Genomic DNA, 20,645 nt, shown 5'->3' with positions numbered 1-20,645 from the left:
AGGACCTTTTCTTTATGGTGCTATAACATAGATGAAGCTGGGCTAGAAGGCTTTCCCAAAGGCCAAGATATAACGAGAGGAAAATAAACACAAAGAGGGAACACAAGTCTAAATGACATGACTTACAAGCTAGAGCTAACTCATCATTACTTGGGAGTTCATTAAGTGGCTCCTCCTTGCTGACCTCTCACAGCTTTGTTAGGGTAGAAGCCATCTTTTCTGTTGTTTTTCACACTCCATTTATAGGCTGTATTCCCTGTGTTGTACAATATATCCTTGTAGCTTATCTTATACATAATAGTTTGTGCTTCTTAATTCTCTTCCCCTGTATTGGCCTTCCTCCCTCCCCACTGATAACTGCTAGTTTGCAGAAGCCACCTTAATTACCCATAATCCAAGGGGACCCCGCCTCAAGTCTCCCTCCCATTGCCCAACATTCACACCCCCATCAGGAAAGCTCAAAGGGAGCCCAAAATTCTGGTCCCTTTCTGAGATCTTCTGAATTTCACTTTCTCTTGAAAGAAATGCCTCCTACCCAGTGACTGTCATCAGAAATGCCCAATCCCTTTTAGGGTATACCATGCATACTCTCCTCAATATCACAACACAATCATGTCATTAAAATAGCACAGGCCAATATTCATTGAATAGAGGCACACAAGGGAAAATAAGGCGGCTTCTAGTTCCAAAAGATATTTAGGGAGAGAGTACCAAAATTATAAAGGGTATGAAACAGCTAAGCAAGTTAGGGGTTTGCAGGTAATTTGGTGTGACCAGTGAACATAGTGCATTTGGCTGAATACCATAAGGAGAGGCCAGACCAGACTGTGGAGACCCTTGTTCCAAACCAAAGTTGTGGTGGTACAGCACTCCTAGAAATAAAATTATGTGTACCAATCCAAAAACTTTGTGATTTGGGATATTAAATAGAAGGACTCTCAGAAGATCAGATCTATACTCACAGGCCATAAATCTATGTGAACAAAAGTGCTTTGGTAACTCACAGATCAGCACATGACTCCTGATATCAATGTGGGTATGACATATTTTCACTTGGATGTTGATTAAATTATCTTATCAGTACTGGCAGGTTAAGAAAATGACTTATCTCAGTTGGAACATTTATTCAGGAGTGTTTTCTTTATGTTTTTCCAACCTGGAAACAAATAGTACCTACGACTTTGTAAAGATGATAACACCACAAGGAAATACTAGTTATCGATTATGCTTTTTTTTAATGTGCTATTTCTTCCCCTCAGAAACAAGTGCGAATTCTATTTTCTATCATTCTTTTGCATCATCAGAAAGGCAAATATTCCTTGATAAATCTTCATCTGTTGATGTAGCTTACAAAACAGGCATTGAAAATAGAGCTCCCAGCTGGTGCCACCCCACTTTCCATATCCATAGCCAGCATTTTGGTGCCAGCTCAGCCATCTTCATTGGGATTGCTGCAGTTGTGGTCTCACCCGTCTCTCCAGGTCTATTCTTGCTCTCATTCAATCTTTTCTCCTCTCAATAGTGAAGTAATCCATTTGAGATACAAATAGGCTCTTGACTTCCACTGCCTAAAAGGCATCAGTGCTCTTCTGCTGTATTTCAATTATATCCCAACTTCGTTTCCAGGGTTTACAAAGACGGGGGTGACAGTGAGAGATCTAGCCCCTTTGAATTTCTTCAATCACAATGTGGCCAGTAGCCTTCACTTTTTCCAGCCACAATGACATTTTGACTGTTCCAAGGCCATGGTCTTTTTGGATTGGCATTTCCCCACCTCTGGAGTCTGCCTGGAACACTGCCCTCCTACCTCACAGCTGACTCTTAAGCCCCTATCTAAGTAGGTTCTGTGACCCACTACTCCAACCTTATTCTCTTCCATAGCTGGGTCACCACGTGCTTGTTTGATTTTTGACTTGTCAATGGTATCTCTCTTCCCACTAGTCTGGGATCTCCACAAGGGCAGGAACATACCTGCTTATTCATCATTATGTATCCACATGGTGGCAGCTGTATTAGTTTCCTGGAGCTGCCATAACAAAGTACCATAAACTGGATGGCTTAAAATAACAGAAATGTGTTCTCTCATAGTTCTGAAAGCTAGAAGTATGAAACCAAGGGGCTGGCAGTGCCATGCCCCCTCTAAAGCTTCTGACGGAAGCTCCTTCTTCACTTTGACTAGCTTCTGGTAGTAGCCAGGCTTCTTGACTTACAGATGTATCACTCCAATCTTCCATCTTCAAGTGGTGTATCCCTATGTCTTCAGATTTTTTTTTTGTTGTTGTTGTTATTTTAGGGCTGTCCCCGAGGCAATGCTTTGATTTATTGACTAGAGGATATCCAAAACAGATATATTTTCTGCCTAGGAAATCTATAAGATAACGTCAATACAAATGAATCTGAAGGACAAAAGCTAAGGATATTCTTCCCCCTGAAATAGTGTACCAAACAGCAACATCCATTTTAAAATATATTTCTATTAAAGATGTTTACTACTCTGAATCCTTATTAGTGTATTTAATGGGTTGGCTAAAAAGTTCATGATAAGATGTTGTGGAAGACACCAAATGAACTTTTTGGCCAACTCAATATAATGTGTTTAACAGAGCATTTATCTTTTTTAAAAAATTCAAAAAATTGTTGCTGTAACCCTCACTTGTAATTAAAAGTCTAAGAAGTTTTCATTCTTCTCATTGGTTTTTAAAATGTTTCATAAAGATGAAATGAAACTACTAAATAGAACATTTTTCAAGATTTCGACCGCAGTAGTCCTTTATGACATCACTGGATATGAAGGGAACCATTATTTTCCTTCCTCCATTTAACTTGTGTTTTTTTTTTTAAGTGATTGATTTCTCTTAGTTTCTCTAAGTTTTAGACTCTTTGTTGTATTAGATACTAGTGCTGGGTAACAAGCTACCTCAAAACTTAGCAGCTTAAAGCAACAAATATCATCTCTCAGTTTCTGTGGGTCAGGAATCCAGTAATGGCTTATCTGGTGGTTCTGGCTGAGGGTCTTTCACGAGAGAATAGTCAAGAGTATATATGAGAGTATAGATGACTGAGGCTGCAGTCATCTGAAAGTTTTACTGGGACTGGAGGATCCACTTCTAAGCTCACTAATGTGCCTTTTGGCAAGAAACTTCATTCAATTCTTCAACATATCTTGGAGGCCTGTTACTTGCCACAAGGTCCTCTGTGGAGAACTGTTCACAAAAAGACAACCGACCTTTCCTAGAGTAAATAATCCAAAAGAGAGAAAGCAAGGTGGCAGCCATAGTATCTTTTATAATCTAATAAGAAATGATGTACTCTCACTTCTGTCATACTCTATTGGTCATGTAGACCAACCCAGCTGCAGTGTGAGAGGGGAATATGCAGGGTGTGAGTGCCAGGAGGAGGGGATTACTGAAGGTCATCTTGGAGACTGGCCACCAAAATTGTGGCAATACATACGATTTATCCATAATGTAAACTTGCAAAGAGGTTCACAGCATTTATAATGAAATATGTTTTATTTTCAAAAAATAGAATGGTATGATGAGAAAATTGTTTAATGCTTTGATATTATTGTCACATTATTAATTCTCTTTATTTAACCTATTATCCCTTTTATTTAAACTATTAAAATATTTATTTTTTGATTATTTCTCTACAGAGGATTTCTAGAAATTAATCCTTTAGGATACAGAGTTTGTAACATTTTGATAATTGATATAGCATTTTAAGCTTCCCTGCTGGCTCAGTCAGTAAAGAAATGCCTGCTATTCAGGAAACCTGAGTTTGATCCTTGGTTCAGGAAGTTCCCCTGGAAAAGGAAATGGCCACACACTCCAGTATTCTTGCCTGGAAAATCCCTTGGACAGAGGAGCCTGGCAGGCTACAGTCCATGAGGTCACAAAGAGTCAGACACATCTGAGCAACTAAACCACCACATAGCATTTCTAGAGGATCGCTTAAACAATTACAAAACACTAATCAAAATTTCTGTTGAATCATTGAGCATTAATGATTGACAACACATTTCAGGGGGTAATTTATTTCAGAAAAGCAAGGTGGTTTAAAACAATCATATTATTATTTCTCACAGTTCTGATGATTAGCTAGGGCTCAGCTGGATGGTTCTTCTGCTGGCCTCTCTCAAGGCATCTCACACAGCTTTAGTCTGAGGCAAATAGGGCTACAGTGTCCACAGTGGCTTCATTCTGGCCCCTTGGCTGGAAAGCTGGGCTCAGCTGGGATGCTAGGACAGCTGGACATCTCCCTTGTCATATGGCCTCTCAACATGGTTTGTCCAGCAGAGTAGCCCACTTTTTACATTGCAGTGCAGGGCTTTCAAACGAGCAAAAGTGAAAGCTCGCAGGCCTTGTTAAGGCTCAGTCTCAGAATCACTTCTGTTGGTTAAGGAGGGTCATGAAGTCAGGTCGGGCTGGAAGGAAGTTCACAGAGCAAGAGTACTGGAAGGTACTGCTTCTTGGGGGCTGTATCTAGAGACCAGCCACCACAGGTTAGGTCTTCCTTTCTCTCCACTAAACCCTCAATTCCCCTCTACTCCTTTTTCAGTTCCCTGTGTCTCTGGTGATCTGCATAAACCTACAAATGTCACCTTCATATCCATAAACATGAAGAATATCCTACAGTGGAACCCCCCAGAAGGCTTGCAAGGCATGGAAGTTAGTTATACTGTGCAGTATTTCATGTAAGTTGATTCTTTTTCTTTGTTTTATTTATAAAAGCAAGACTTAGACCCCTATGCAAAGATTAACAAACCATCTATTACATTAAATGAGTGTTTGAAGAGAAAGAGAGATTTTAGATATTTCCTGTTAAATTATCTCGTTATGTTTTGTTAGATTAAATTAGACAATAATGTCTTCATGTAAACAGAGTGTTGAGTGCTTAGGCAAGAGGAAATATTTAAATGGAGAAAAGAAGTTGATCAAAATGTTATTCTGTGGCTGAGCAAACAAGGAGATCCATCACCTCTGAAACATGTAAACTTATTAGAGTTACAGGGTATTTTTAAGTGAAACTGAGTACAGAATTCTGTACAACTCATGGTTTTTATTAAAGATAGTAATGGATGGACATTTCCACTTTTCACCTCTCCCTCAAAACTCATGACAAACAAGAAAGAATGCAAAATGATGAGCGAATGTGGGGTAGATTGTCACTCCCATACCCATTCACCTAGTATTTAAAGAACTGCTCCTTTCAAAGAGTAATTGTCCCAGAGAATCCAGCAACCTGTCCCTAATTACTGAAAGGGAGAAAGAAAAAAAAATGAACGTAAGTTAAAAGTTCCTGAAAACTTTCTTGTGGAAATAGAAAGAAAATTCAGACAAGTAATTGTCTGTAGTTTTGAGTCCATAAACAACGTGGTCTCTAATGGTAAATGTCAAAGAAGAGATAAACAGTCAAAGAGAAGATTCTAAGACTCCAAGAGGAAGAACTTTTTTTAAAAGCAAGATGGCAGAACTTAGGAAGAAGATAGAAAATAAAAATGTTTTCTGGAGATGAAAAATCTATTATAGCTGATAGCAATAATTGAACAGATAATAATGACTATCTGGAATTGCATATTATAAATGCATGCTCTGCCTAGGAAAATTTAATAAAAATAATAGGAAGACATCCTGGTGAAGTTACTGAACTTTGAAAAAATGACATGATTTATAACCATCATAGTAAAAGCAATGATTTCTATCTGCAACACTCAGCTGATGGCAGTGATACATCTTCTGAGGGAAATATAGTTGTGACCTAAGACTCCCACCAAGTTCAACAAATGTATTTTCAGGCAGATGGAACTTGGGATATCACTCTCCTGAGACTTTCTTGCAGAGAGTTGGGAGGGGAAACACTAATTAAAGAGCACCTCCAACTGAAAGAGATAAAAAAGAACCTAAAGAATCTTAATAATGACAAGATTGTGGCAAAAAAGATGAGGAGCATGCACTGAAACCATCTAAATGTAGAACTGAGTCTAAATAGCAGTGAGAAATGTGGTTACAGACTTTCTTTGAATGTTTGAACTTAATAATATAGCAAATCATAAGGTGGGGAAAGACTGTATGTGTACTAACTTTTATAGCACCAAGGTATTATATGTGATCCAAAATAAAAATGTTATCATTTGAATAACTAAACTCTCAATATCTTTCATATATGATTTTCTTAAACTATCTTATTAAAAGATATTAAGAACTAATATCTTGTGGTGATGAAATGTTTAAACTGCAGTGATTTATTTCAGTTTAATTTCTTTCTCATTAAAGTTCAAATCAAGTTAAAATTACCATTTTTAATAAAATCATAAGTATGGCATAATCGAGTTTTTGTCTATGTATCCAATTATTGAATCATTCTTCTGGGTACATATAAGCCCAGTGAGATGTACAGAGTCACATGTACCAAATGTTTCAGGGTAATGGGCTTCAGGATAATTTATTTATCTCTCCGTTATACTTTTTTGATTGTGTGAGTTTAAAAAATGTACCATATTTACCAAAAAAAACCCAATAATGTCGTTTTTGTCTTTGAAAAAAAAAATATCCTGACCATTAAAGGCAATAGAAGACTTTGGCTGCTATTCACAGTGACCTCGTTTATCTAGACCCTCATGCTCATTGCCAGTGTTTCTCAAGAACCAGTATTTTAGAGAGGCATCGCTCTGTTAAGAGAAATGGCTCGTGAGCATGCCCTTGCCTCCTCTTCCGATAGGTGGAGCAGGGAACTTGCTCTGTTCTTCATGTGTCTGTGTGATTCAGAGAAGGATTTTTTTTTAAAGTCATCACTGCTCTGAGAGCAGATAATTTAGATTATTTGCATTTCAAAAAAGAATATTTGAAAATAAACTTTTCATTTTGGAATTCTTACAGCCCCTGTGCCTGCGGATGGTGCGCAGGAATACAGGGCAGTGTGTGTCACCAACAGACTCCACGCTCGGTTCCGAAGGCAAACAGTCCTGGGTTCACAGCCAGGCTGTGGACCTAGCTGGTTATAGATTATACATTTTTACTTTTGAGTGAAGCTTGTTTCCAAGTAAAAGATGAAATTTTAGCAAAAGTTTAAATTATATCTACGTGAGGAATTTAACACAGAAAATATAGCGTAGCATTAAAAGCACAAGTTTTAGCATCAGAGAAAGCAGTTCAAATCCCAGCTATGCCTGTTCCTAGTCAGACTAACTTGAGCAGCTCCATTAACATCACTGAGCCTCAATTTCCTCATCTGTAAAATGGGATGAATATAATGGTACCCACCTCCAAGGGTTATTATGGCAATTAAATGAGATAAAGCTTTCAAATCCTAAGCACGCATCCATGCTTAACAGCACTTGATAAATGTTTCCTGCTATTACCAGAAAGCAGTCCTAGAGCCCCACCTAGAGCCCCACATGACTTTTGGGCATGGAGAAACATTATTGCTGTAGCATTTATTGTGGGATTCATGTCTATCATCAGCTTGCCAAACTTACAAAGCATTTTATCCAGAACTTGGTCAAGAGTATTTCTCCTTCATCAACATCTACCATGGGATGCTGCACCGGCTTTGGCAGAGTCAGGAAGTTTGAGGAGAAAGGGTCAAATAGGCGATGGCAGTATTTTTCTAGCCACTAGTCAAGACCTGTTGGTGAGCCATGAAATCAATTTCGAGGGACATAACTAGCATGGCAAGGTTTAGGATGGTGTGGAGGGGATTAGAGTAAGAAAATAACTGAGTACCTGGCATGTAGTAAAGTTGTATGATCTTATAAAACGTTTGTTTTAGTATACGAGATATATGTATGAACTGTATCACAGTGTGAGATGTGTTTCTTTCTGTGGCTCACCATCACAGAAGGTGACAAAAGTATGAAAGCCCCTTGGCATGGTGATTACTTGAATTGTAGAAATAGGTCAACAAACTCTATTTCTTTTTTTTTTTTTTCAAGATTTTTTTATGTGAACCGTTTTTTAAGTCTGTATTGAATTTTTTACAATATTGTTTCTGTCTTCTGTTTTGGCTTTTTGGCCAAAGCATGTGGGATCTTAGTTCCCCAACCAGGGATCAAACCCACACCCCTTGCACTGGAAAGCAAAGTCTTAACCACTGGACCGCCAGCGATGTCCCCAGATCTAACTACACTTTTAGTGTTTTCTGGTAACTATGCTGCTGCTGCTGCTGCTGCTGCTGCTGCTGCTGCTAAGTCACTTCAGTCGTGTCTGACTCTGTGCAACCCCATAGACGGCAGCGCACCAGGCTCCCCCATCCCTGGGATTCTCCAGGCAAGAGCACTGGAGTGGGTTGCCATTTCCTTCTCCAATGCACGAAAGTGAAAAGTGAAAGTGAAGTCGCTCAGTCGTGTCCGACTCTTAGCGACCCCGTGGACTGCAGCCCACCAGGCTCCTCTATCCATGGGATTTTCCAGGCAAGAGTGCTGGAGTGGGGTGCCATTGCCTTCTCCTCTGGTAACTGTGGTGCTTAGGAAGCAGGAGATGTTTACTTTCAGGACTCTGTTGCCATATTCTGAAAAGGGAAGATACCCTTAAGCTTTGGCAACACTTGATAAAGTTGGCAATTCCTCCTCCTCAACGCGTAGTCTTCCCTTGACTTTTGTGATGTCTGTTTTTCTTTCTCCTTCTCCCTCTTTAGCTGCTATTTCTGAGGGTACTTTGCATCTCACCTTTAAATGTTGATGCTCCTGAAACTTGATCCTAGGCTTTGCTTTGTATCCATGGATAATTTCATTCATGCCTGTGCCTTCAATGAGCAGCTTTATGTCACTGATTTCATAATTACACACACCTTTCTGCTGAGCTCCAGTTCCTTCCGGGCACCTGCATTCAGATACCTTTTACACATATCTTAAGCTCAACATGCGAAAAACTGAACTCATCTTTCCTTCCTCCCTGTCCCCCACTCCCTATTTCTCAAACCCACTCTTCTTCCGCATTCTTGATCTGGATAAATGTTACCACCATTCTACCCATCTATCCTGGACAGAAAGAGCTGTAATGTGTAATGCTTAACACCTTCTTTTCCATCACCTCTTATGTGCACTCAATCACCAAGTCTTGTCTCCTAATATTTCTTACTTTTGTCCTGTCATTCATTCCACTGTCACCGTACTTATACAAGCCACCTACATCTTCCGCCTGGACCACTGCAGCGTTCTCTTCAACTGTTCCCCAGTCTGACACTCATGACCCATTCCGTTCTCTCTGCTACCACCAGAGTTAATAGCCCAGCACACCTCATAGCCCAACATGCCTGCTTTAATCCTTTCAGTAGGCTCTCATGCAACCCTGTCTCTTACACCTGGCTCATCCCGTGTCTCTTAAACTCTCAATACCTCAGTCTCTCCCACCTGAAAAATGCTAGAAATACCCGCCCTCCCTATTTGCTGTGAGTGTTATATTTTTAATAAAGGAGAGGAAAAATCTATATAAACAACCTCGTCTGCATCATCGGTATCACTATGATCATCAAAAATGCAGATTTGGAAACGAACTCCAACCTAGTGAATTTTCCCTAGAACCCTTGAAGGCAAGTATATTTTTAAATTTTATGAAAATGTCAAGAAGAATTTCTAAGAAAAAAAAGTAATTTTTCTTAAAACACCCCATCCAAAACAAACAAATAAAAAATATCCATCAAACTGACCTTGGTATGCATGTGGGCTGTAAACTTATATAGAAAAATTGATCACACAATCTGTAAAATTTATACTGTAGCCCAAGAATAATAATAAAATACATGCTTTCAAATGTACTATCCACATTATAATTCACAGAAAGGAAAGATGATTACAGAAACTCTGACTCATGCTCCTGACAGCTAATGAAAAAAATTGCTAGCAGCAAAAGTCGATTCTTTTTTATCTCAATGACAGGCACTTTTGTTGTTTTGAAGAGAAGGTCTTAAGTTCCATTCAGTTTTATATAATGACTGTTTTTCTTTCCTATTGTAAAGCATGGAAAGCACCTCATTGTTGATTCACAGTTTTCTTCTCAGCAGATATGGGCAAAAGAAATGGCTGAATAAATCTGAATGCAGAAATATCAGTAGGACCTACTGTGACCTCTCTGCTGAAACTTCTGACTATGAACATCAATATTATGCTAAAGTTAAGGCCATGTGGAGAACAAATTGTTCCAAATGGGCAGAAACTGGACGATTCTATCCTTTCTTAGAAAGTAAGTAACTCAGTTGTGTATTAAATAAGTACCAAGGTCATCTGACCTAATGTAACAATCTCTGCCTCATAGATAGCCTTGTCCAAACCCCAGTGCTCTGCTTGGCTCTCTTCTGCACTCTGTCCGTTAGGTGGAGTGACCAGCCCAGTACTGGGTACTTCACCTTACTGTATCTCAGAGCCTCATCTTTAGAAAAAAAGGTTTGACCAAGTGTCTCTCACATTGCTCCCCGATCCAGAATTGACTCTAGAGGCCAAACTGTCAAATTTTGATTTTGTTTTATCGCTCAGTTGAGACTGTATAATTTCAGGGACAACTGACAGATTTATCTTAATGTTGTGGTTTTGTTAACTATTTGACATATGCCCACAGGTACTGAAGACTGTTTCCAGGAGGGAGGCTTAAGAGGCAGGGATATATGTGTACCTATGGCTGATTCACATTGTTGTACAGCAGAAACTAACACAACATTGTAAAGCAATTATCCTCCAGTTAAAAATAAGTTTAAAAAAAGACTCTTCTGACCCCCAAACTAAGTCTCTGCTTGTTATAAACTCAGTAGTGCGATGACATAATATCTAGGTATAACTCGGAATGAGGGCAACATCTTCCTAGTATTTGCTTTTTAAATTTTTCCATCCCCAATCTAAGACTGATTCAGCCATAGAGGACCCACTCAGAGCTGCCAGGATGACATTTACAAGCGCTCCCTGAGTTCTGGAGCTGGCACCTTTCCCTTGCTGCCCTTCTAAATCAGAAGTCAGCAAACCAGAGCCTCAGACTAAATACAGCACCCCACTCCTTTCTATTTTTCTACAGGACAAGAATGGTGTTTACATTTATATAAATAATAGTTGCAACAGAGATCACGTGGCCTGCAAAGCCTAAAATACAGCCTGTACTTTTGTGATAAAAGTTTGCTAATCTCTGTTCTAGATCATTCTCCCGAGGTAACATCGCCAAAGGTCTTTAGCAGTTCTTCATTTCTCCACTGCTGATCTTTACAAACATGTCAAATCTGATTAATGTTGTTTATCACCAACTTGTCAGGTCATAGTAGTATTGCAAACACTTTTAATTATATTTACTATCCTCTAGTACTGTTTATCCAAGTAACTAGGAACTACATGTGACTAAGTAAATCAGCTGTTTTAACATTGTATCAGAGTCTGTGACTTGATTATTTCAAAATTTGGTATAACTTGGGTCTAGGTGAGCATTCTGAGGCACTTCAAATAACAAGATGGGGTTTAGAGCTTTGATCCCAGTGGAATTATACTGTAGCTTCATTCAAGGTGTTTTCTACATCTGAACATGATAATTCCCTCTCCCCTCCCCTTTAAGCACAAATTGGCCCACCAGAGGTTGCTTTGACTACTGATGAGAAATCCATTTCTATTGTTCTGACGGCTCCAAAGAAGTGGAAGAAAAATCCAGAAGAAAGCTCTATTTCCATGCAACAAATATACTCTAATCTGAAGTATAATGTGTCCATATATAATACTAAATCCAATAGAACGGTAAGCCTGAAATGGAATGGGGGCCTATAATCTGTGTCACTTTCTGAAGCTAATGCTGGAACATGCAGCCCTGATTCTAAAATTGGCAGCGTGTGAATCTGGGAAGGTGTGTTACTCAAAAGTGATGCCTTGCAGGATACAGTTGAAGGTGATGCATAGAAATTTAAAGAGCTACCTTCAGATTTTCCTTACAGAAAGTATCTGCTATGATGTTGTTGCTATCATGCAGAGCAATTGTCCACCTCACTTTGATGGAGAGTTTCTGTGCTTGCTTAACATCTGCCAGTCACTCTCCAAGAAAAAAATATTAGCAAGAACACAGGACAAATTTGAAGAAGAAATCCCTCCTATGTCATTATTTAGAATTGTTCCCACAATTTGTTCAGTTCCTGACCACGCCCTGCCAAGCTGAAGGGAAAAGTTATTTTAAAGCTGTTGCTAAAAAGAAAACTCATAGTGATAGTGAAGGACTTAATGGTACCTCCATCTTCTGTTTCTTTCTGTCGTTATTGTCTGCGGGTTGCTGGAAATCTTTGGCTCTAACTGGGTTTGTAATTCCCTATCCTAGTGGTCCCAGTGTGTGACAAACCACACCCTGGTGTTCAGCTGGCTGGAGCCGGACACTCTGTACTGTGTACTTGTGGAGTCCTTTGTCCCAGGCCCTCCTCGCATCACTCACCCTTCTGAGAGGCAGTGTGTCAGTACTCTAGAAGGTAAGCTTTGAAAATCTCATCTGATCTGAGGAAGGAAATCTGGTAAAACTAGAAGGAAGTATGGCAGTGTAGACAAGGGTTTGACAAATCCATGTCTACCAGAAACAGGCTGAAGTGAAGGCAGAAACAACCATCCCCAGACAGCCTGGGACTCTGCCTCTGAACTTGACTCCCAGTGTTTTTACATCCTGGGGAATTCTCAGTACAGGTCCTGGTGTCCACTGCCAATTTCACTCTGCCTTGCAGAAATAGCATTATAGGAATTTTTACACTCATGGTCTTTCTTCTTTAAATCTATAATCACTCTGATCAGTAGAAGTCCTTTGGGTTTTAAAGAACATCAGATGATGTTATTCCTAGAAACAGACAGTACCCTAAAAACACTTTAAGATAGTGTTTGGCGGCTCCTCCAGAATATAAATTAGAGACTGTATGGGTTGTGTTCAAATATTACTCACTGGCTATGGGAGGGCCTGGGGTCAGCAAATCAGTTACTTCTCTCTCTGTCTTATGGTTGCTTCTCTCTATTTCCATTTATTTGTCTCCTTCTCATGTTATCTGAACTTGGCTGACAAGGAAGGATGATTGAAGATTCTTGTTCCTGTTAGGAGACTAGAGTTAGGAGCTTGGCATTTGTTTAATTGTTCTTCCCTGAGGGAGGGTCCTCCTGATGGCTTAGACAGTAAAGAATCCGCCTGCAATGCAAGAGACCTAGGTTTGATCCCTGAGTCGGGAAGATCCCCTGGAGAAGGGAATGGCAACCCACTCCAGTATTCTTGTCAGGAGAATTCCATAGACAGAGGAGCCTGGTGGACTCCTCTGTGCACCAGAGGAGTCCATGGGGTCACAAAAGAGTCCGACACGACAGAGTGACTGACACTTTCCCTGAGAGTGGTAAGACCTTGAACTCAAAACATAAAAGTTGAAAATAAATCCTAAAGTTTACCTTCATGGAACAGCTCTTCATCATTCTTCTTCTGTTTCTCTCTTCCAAATGTGCTGGCCTTCCACATGAAACAACCATTTTCTCCCAAGCCTTTTTTCATCACAGCTATGGGACAGGAATGGTGACAGAATCCCTGTTTTCTTCTCTCCTCATGCCTTCCACATTTTGAGATGAAACTGTCCCAGGGATTAAAAAGGGAATTTTGTGAATACATATCAAAAGTGAAAAGCCTTATGTTTGAATCTCCACCCTTCTCATACCTTCCCCTTTTAAACAAAGCATTCTCTACCATATGTCCAATAAAATTAAAATGCAAAACAAGCAAAAGGCAAAACAAAGCAGATTGAGGAAATCATTTTTGTATTTGGAAGAGTGTTCTGTTTACTAACAGCTTGATCAGTGGCCAAATGGTAGGAATGAATTCCCAGTGGAAATCATTCAAGCTATCGGCAAAGCTAAAGCAACTAAAATACAGATTAAATTAAATACTTCCGAGTAAGCAGATGGTGGAGAAGGCAATGGCAACCCACTCCAGTACTCTTGCCTGGAAAATCCCATGGATGGAGGAGTCTGATGGGCTGCAGTCCATGGGGTCACTGAGAGTCAGACACGACTGAGCAACTTCACTTTCATTCTTCACTTTCATGCACTGGAGAAGGAAATGGCACCCCATTCCAGTGTTCTTGCCTGGAGGATCCCAGGGACGGGGGAGCCTGGTGGGCTGCCATCTATGGTGTCACACAGAGTCGGACACGACTGAAGCGACTTAGCAGCAGCAGCAGCAGCAAGCAGATGGAGCTGACTTTCTCACTAGTCTTAGAAAAGTAACAAAACAACAAGGTTCTATTTCAGGTTCTGACCTTTTCTGTGATCTCCTAGCTGTTGATCAACCCAGGTATCTTTCTAAGACACCGCTATGAGGGTCTACTTTTTCAAAAACTTGCTATTACCTCTTTGGGGACTATTCTTGGAAATATTTCTGTTCTCCAAAATCCCCCAATTCCTAAAATACAGATACAGGTTATTAGTTGATTGTTGCAAACGTGTGCTGGTGCCATCAGTCATTGTTCAAGCAGGGTGAGTTTGGTCCAGAGACTAGAGATTGTATTAAGAGGACTGGACTGACTGGCGTTGACATATACACACTAGAATAAATAGATAACTAAGAAGGACCTAGTATATAGCATAGGGAACTCTACTCAATACTCTGTAATTGCATGTATTGGAAAAGAACCTAAAAGAGTGGATATATGCTTATGTATAACTGATGCACTTTGCTGTATACCTGAAACTAACACAACATTGTAAATCAGCTAAACTCCAATACAATTTTTTTTTTTTTAAAGAGGACTGGGCTGAGTTGTAGCCTGAAGTAGGAGCAGGTGATAGTCACCTGCCATATCTGCATTATCGGCGTCTTTCTATGTGGAACGTGTAGACAGATGCACTCTTTGGGGTGGAAGAACCTGCAGTTAGACCCATGTACCTGGACCTGTCCTACTGGCATTTGTTGACCAGAAGTCCATGATGCTTCTCTTTCCATATTTTAACTGGACTGTTAATTGGAGAGTAACTTGGCAGCTTGCTCCCAGGACTAGGCATCCAGAGCATCCAATGTCTGCATGGATTAGAATGCTCTCAGGACACTCCTGCTGATTGTATTAGTATGTAACGAGTGGCCTTCCAGGTGGCTCAGTGGTAATGAATCCACCTGCCAGTGCAGGAGCCACAGGAGATGGTGGGTTTGATCCCTGGGTCAGGAACTTCCCCTGGAAGAGGAAATGGCAACCCATTGCAGTGTTCATGCCGAGATAATCCTCTGGACAGAGGAGCCTGGTGGGCTCCTGGGGTCCCTGGGGTTACAAAGAGTCAATAGGGGTCACAAAGACACAGCTAAGCAACTGAGTACACGTGTGCAATGCCCTAGAACTTTCGTCATTTGTGCTAAAGCTGCCCTTTTTCTACAGCTGTATTGGTCACAATTCTCTGGAGAACACAATATACATAATCTTTATATGTATATACGCAAAGAGGGAGAGAAAAAGACTTATTTTAAGGAGTTGAATCACATGATTTTGAAGGCACAGGGTAAATTCAAAATCCATAGGGCAGGCCAGCAGGCTGGAGAACCAAAGAAGAGTTGATGTTACAGTTCTTGTCTGAAAGTGATCAGGTAACAGAATTCTCTCCTCCAGAGGAGTGGGGAGTAATCAAGTCTTTTTTCTATCAAAGCCTTCAACTGATTGGATGAGGCTCACCCACATTATAGAGGGTAATCTGCTTTACTCAAGTCTACTCATATAAATGCTAATCTCATCTAAAAAATGTTTTCACAGAAGCATCTGAAATCATGTTGGACCAAATAACTGGGTACCTTAGCCTACATAGATTGACATGTAAAATTAACCCTTTCAATTTTCAAGTACCCCATAGAAGCTTAGCAAATATAAATTAGTCACAATGAGTCCTGTCCATCAACCATACAAGACTGTATGACTGGATCAGTGGTGATCCAGGATTACTTTTATTAAAACTATTCAGCAGATCTTTTCATTCCGCTATGGACTTTTAGATTCACCATGCACCTACAGGACAGCAGGACCTGGAAGAGAATTACTGCCATTCCCATCACATACTACCTCAGCCACCTCCCACATGCATCCCCACACGCCAGACCTACCAGAAGGCCTGGCCAACTGTGTGGGATGGTTCTATTTGTTACACAGAAGATGACACCAATGTTCTTCTCCTCTCCTGAATGTATGGAAAAGATTGAGTCAAATGAGTGATGTGGAAACGTGGAGCAGCTTAATGGGATCATCACAAGAGGGTTTTGTTTGGTTTGCAGTGCTCTGAGTTGCCTTAATACACACTTAACTTCAAATATAAGGACCAGTATGAGTCTCATAGCCAAATATAAACTGTTGGAATATCTGCTGACTCGGGTTGTTAAGGCATCCTTGCCATAAAGGTTTGAGACAAGTCCAGATGATTCCTTAAGGCCACCTATTGTCAGACAGAGTAAGAATTCTGAGATCCCTTATTTAGCTCAAGCTTCTCAGTTTATAAATGATAAAACTCAATTTTTAAACTGATCTCTGCAAAGTCGCTTGACATTAGCAATGTTTTCCCACCCCACCAAATCACAACTATCTACCCCACCTCACTTTTCTATTTTTACAGATCAAACAACAGCATTGGAGGTTAAAATCATCCTCTGGTATGTTTTGCCCATATCTGTTACTGTGTTTATTTTCTCTGTGATGGGTTACTCCATGTACAGATATATCCATGTCGGCAAAGAGAAACACCCAGCAAATCTGGTGAGTAAAGACATTACTGTGGTAAAGGCATTATAACACACCTCCAAGAAGATAGAAAAGGGCTTTCTAGAACAGATACCATTCCTTTTATGGGCAGAGTGAGTTTCAAGTTAGAGTTGATGAGTTAAAAATACTTTCTGTACTAGGTTAGCTCGTTAACATAACTAAAGAGAAAGATTCCTTTATTTTGACAAAGACTTTATATTTGCTGAACAGATTAGACTAGGTCTTGAGATACACAGATAAATTGTTATGATCCATGCCCCTCCAGAGGCTTAAGTCTAGTTTGGAACTAGAATTTTTAAATGATAACATGTATACGCCCATGGCAGATTCATGTTGATGTGTGGCAGAACCAATACAATATTGTAAAGTAATTAGCCTCCAATTAAAATATATAAATTTAAATTAAAAAAATTAAAATGCCAAATTATAAATAAATAAATGATTTGTGAAGAATAAGATGAAAGTGGGTTCTTGGGACTCTTGAGAGTACAGGAAGGGCAGTGGCACCCTGCCTGGAAGATCAGAAGGAATTTCATGCCAGGGCTTGGTCATGAATGTTGAGAGAGTTAGGGCACCTACCACAATCAGAAAATATAGCAGAGTCAAAAAGGTGGGTGGATATTTGGAAAACCACATAATATTTCTAAACCATAAGATTCCTGATAAGGAGCTATGAAAGAAGAGACTGAGGGAGTAAGGCCAAGTAATGGGAGAATTGGGGTGCTATTTAAGGAATCATCTAGCCCAAGGTGCTATTCTTGGGCTTCATTGTGTTTGCAAAACTCTGTCGGGTTTTGGGTTGGAATCATCAGGGTCAATATTGAGTTTTAGATACATCTGGATAGTGTTAAGGACAACTTTAAGGGGAGGAAGCCTGGAAACAAAAAAGCAGCTAGGAGACCGTGAGAGTTGTCCAGGAGAGAGAAGGTGAGAGTCTAAAAGAGGAGAGTGGGAGGTGGGGCTGGAGACAGACAGAGTGGAGACACGTTCAAGGGGAAAGGGGCCAGGACTTCATCACTCACAGCAAGGAGAAGCAAGACGGTAGAAGAAGGAACAAACCTCATGCTTCTACACCATGTACTAAAGGGTTTCCAAGGGCTGAGCGTATTTTAACAAACAAAAATTATTTCTTTGGGAATTATCAAAATACATGTTCATATGTACATGATACATACGTGCATTTCTGTTCTATTTTAAAACATTTCTATTGTTCTGCCTTCATTTAGGTTTCAGAGTTAGCTTTTTAATGAGACAGGGAGACCTTTCCTAGAAGGAAAAGGCACAGGAGAACTGACCATGTGTGGCTTTTTGAAACCAAAGCTTTCATAACAGAATGATGTTGGAGTTCCTATTTTCCAGTTAAATGAAATCACATCATAGTGTGAACAGTGAGAACTGGAACGTAATTCATGGTCAACAGTCTGAATTGGCACTGTCCATGTATCTCCAGCAAAATGTCAATCTTAAACAAGTTTCCTCCCATGATCTAGAGTTTCTCCATCTGCTATGCACTGGCAGGTGAATTTCTGATTTTAGCCCTACTATAGCATAGTGTAGGGGGGCAGTTAGTTAAACCATCTCTAGTCGTGTGCTTACTTCCCTTTTTACACCTAGTTTTCATACCCTTCCACATTTCCTGTCCAGAGTATATGCAGAAAAGAGCTGGTGGCCCAGAGGACGGTTTATTGACAAATACATTTAAACTGTAATTAGAGCTTCCCTGGTGGTTCAGGTGGTAAAGAACCTGCCTGCAATGCAGGAGACCTGGGTTCGATCTCTGGCCCAGGAAGATCCCCTGGAGAAGGGAATGGCTACCCACTCTATTCTTGCCTGGAGAATCCCAGAGGAGTTTGGCAGGCTACCGTCCATAAGGTCACAAAGAGTGGGATACAACTGAGTGACTTTCACTTTCAAACTGTAATTAACAAAGGAATTTCAAAACCTCTATTTGTTTTCACCTCTCTGGACACAGCAGGAATTCTGATTTTACAGAATTTTAAAATGAGACTCTAGAATTGAAATAACCCGCTTGAGTGCCCTGAGCCAATTAGAGGAAGAGGCAATCACACCCTGACCTTTGGATTAGATCAGGACCGCCCAGGAAACCACTTTTCACTGCTGTGTGCATCTTATGTAACTTGGGTCCCTTGGGTCCAAGTGAGGGAGGTTTCCTGTGTATTCCAAGCATAACTTTCACTTTCATGAGTTGATAAGTATAGGCCTTTAAAACTATGTGGGGACAGTATAAATTCTAACTAACAGCTGCTTTTAATGTCTCTGTAAAGTGAAAAGATGAAAACCGTTCTCTTCTCTCTTTTTAGGTTTTGATTTATGGAAATGAATTTGACAAAAGATTTTTTGTACCTACTGAAAAAATTGTGATTAACTTCATCACCCTCAATATTTTGGAGGATTCTAAAACTTCTCCCAAGGATATAAGTGTAATGGAAAAAAGCAGTGATGCATCAGACCTGAATGAGCCCATCGAGGACCAGGAAGCCCACTGGGAGGATGTGGAGGTGGAACACCTGGGCTATGTGTCACATGTGATGGACATTGTGTATGACTTTGAGAAAAGCTCCAAAGGGACTTCCTTAACCCAGCAAGAGCCACCCGGCAGAACAACGCCCATGGTTAAAACAGTCATTGAATATGAATATGATGTAAGAAGTAGTGACATTTCTGTGGGGCCTAGAGGACAGGAGTTCAATTTGCAGGAGGAGGTGTCCCTACAAGGAAAGATATTTGAACAACAGGCAACTTTAGCAGACTTGGGTCCACAGACGCTGCTGTATTCATATACCCCTCAGCTCAGAGGCTTGGACCACCTGCGGCAGGGGCATGTGGACACAGAGGAGGCCCCAGAGGAGGAGCCATCCACCACACTCGTTGACTGGGACCCTCAGACTGGCAAGCTGTGTATACCGTCATTACCCAGCTTTCAACATGACCCAGAGGGATGTGGGCATCCTGAATCTGAGGGGCTTGGGGAGGAGGGCCTCTTATCTAGACTCTATCAGGATCGGGCTCCAGACAAGGCACCGGAAGAAAATGGAGCCTATCTCATGCAATTCAAGGAAGAATGGGGATTATATGTACAAATGGAAGACTAACCCTCAAATGGCCCTTTGCCAGACTTCTACTGTTACAAAATATGTCAGTGCAGAGAAGTGACCCAATAATAAAATACCTGAGATAGAAGTTTACTCAGATTTCTGTGTCAGTGAGAATCACTTATTTCTTTTATTTTCACAGCACTTGTTTAGTTCTGCCTCAATATGGGTGATTTAGTCATGCATGGGGGTCTCCTGCACCAATGGTGGGCACCCAGAGTGCAGGGGCTGACCCTGTTTGTACCCAGTAAACATTCAAAAATGTTGACCAAACTGGTCAGAATTTATTCAGGTGGGTATACTGTAGTCTTCTTATTTATGGTTTTCTAACACTTGTACAGTTTTTCCTGGGCCTTTACCAACTGTGAAAGTGAGAGTGAAAGTGTTAGTCACTCAGTCATGTCCAGCTCTTTGCAACTCCGTGGGCTGTAGCCTGCCAGGCTCCTCTGTCCATGGAATTCTCCAGGCAAAATATTGGAGTGGATAGCCATTCTCTTCTACAGGGGGTCTTCCGGACCCAGGGATTGAACCCAAGTCTCCTGAATTGCAGGCAGATTCTTTATCATCTGAACCATCAGGGAAGCCCCTACCAAGTGTATAGCACATAAAAAACATTCCATGAAGATCATTCATTATACAAGTGCTACTTTTTTAGAATTTGGTTTGTTGCCCAAATGATGACATACTTAAAACTTGCAAATACCTCTAAATGGGTGGGAAGTGGTCACATTTAAAGACCCTAATCCACTCTTTAATCATAATAATCCATGTTCAGAGTGAAGGAATCAGGCAGAAATCTTGAGGTCACATGATTTGGACTACATTAAGTGGATATATTAATACTTT

At 40.4% G+C, this 20,645-nt stretch overlaps 1 protein-coding gene across 4 annotated transcripts in view; it reads left to right on the top strand.

Annotated features, from left to right (window-relative positions):
• Positions 1-19,898, top strand: part of IL20RA (interleukin 20 receptor subunit alpha) — a 34,568-nt gene extending 14,670 nt beyond the window's left edge. For 3 of the 4 annotated variants that reach the window (XM_018053252.1, XM_018053255.1, XM_018053254.1), the window contains 6 exons: positions 4,561-4,696; positions 9,997-10,178; positions 11,523-11,698; positions 12,267-12,411; positions 16,541-16,680; positions 19,008-19,898. In XM_018053252.1, coding sequence (XP_017908741.1) covers positions 4,561-4,696; positions 9,997-10,178; positions 11,523-11,698; positions 12,267-12,411; positions 16,541-16,680; positions 19,008-19,799 — 1,571 coding nt within the window. In that variant the 3' untranslated portion in view covers positions 19,800-19,898. The remainder of the gene's footprint in view (positions 1-4,560; positions 4,697-9,996; positions 10,179-11,522; positions 11,699-12,266; positions 12,412-16,540; positions 16,681-19,007) is intronic. The other variant, XM_018053253.1, reaches the window with a different exon arrangement.

Source organism: Capra hircus, chromosome 9 (genome assembly GCF_001704415.2).
Source record: "Capra hircus breed San Clemente chromosome 9, ASM170441v1, whole genome shotgun sequence".
Lineage (NCBI taxonomy): Eukaryota > Metazoa > Chordata > Mammalia > Artiodactyla > Bovidae > Capra > Capra hircus.
Note: the sequence above shows the minus strand (reverse complement) of the source record. Positions and strands in the feature narration are given on the sequence as shown.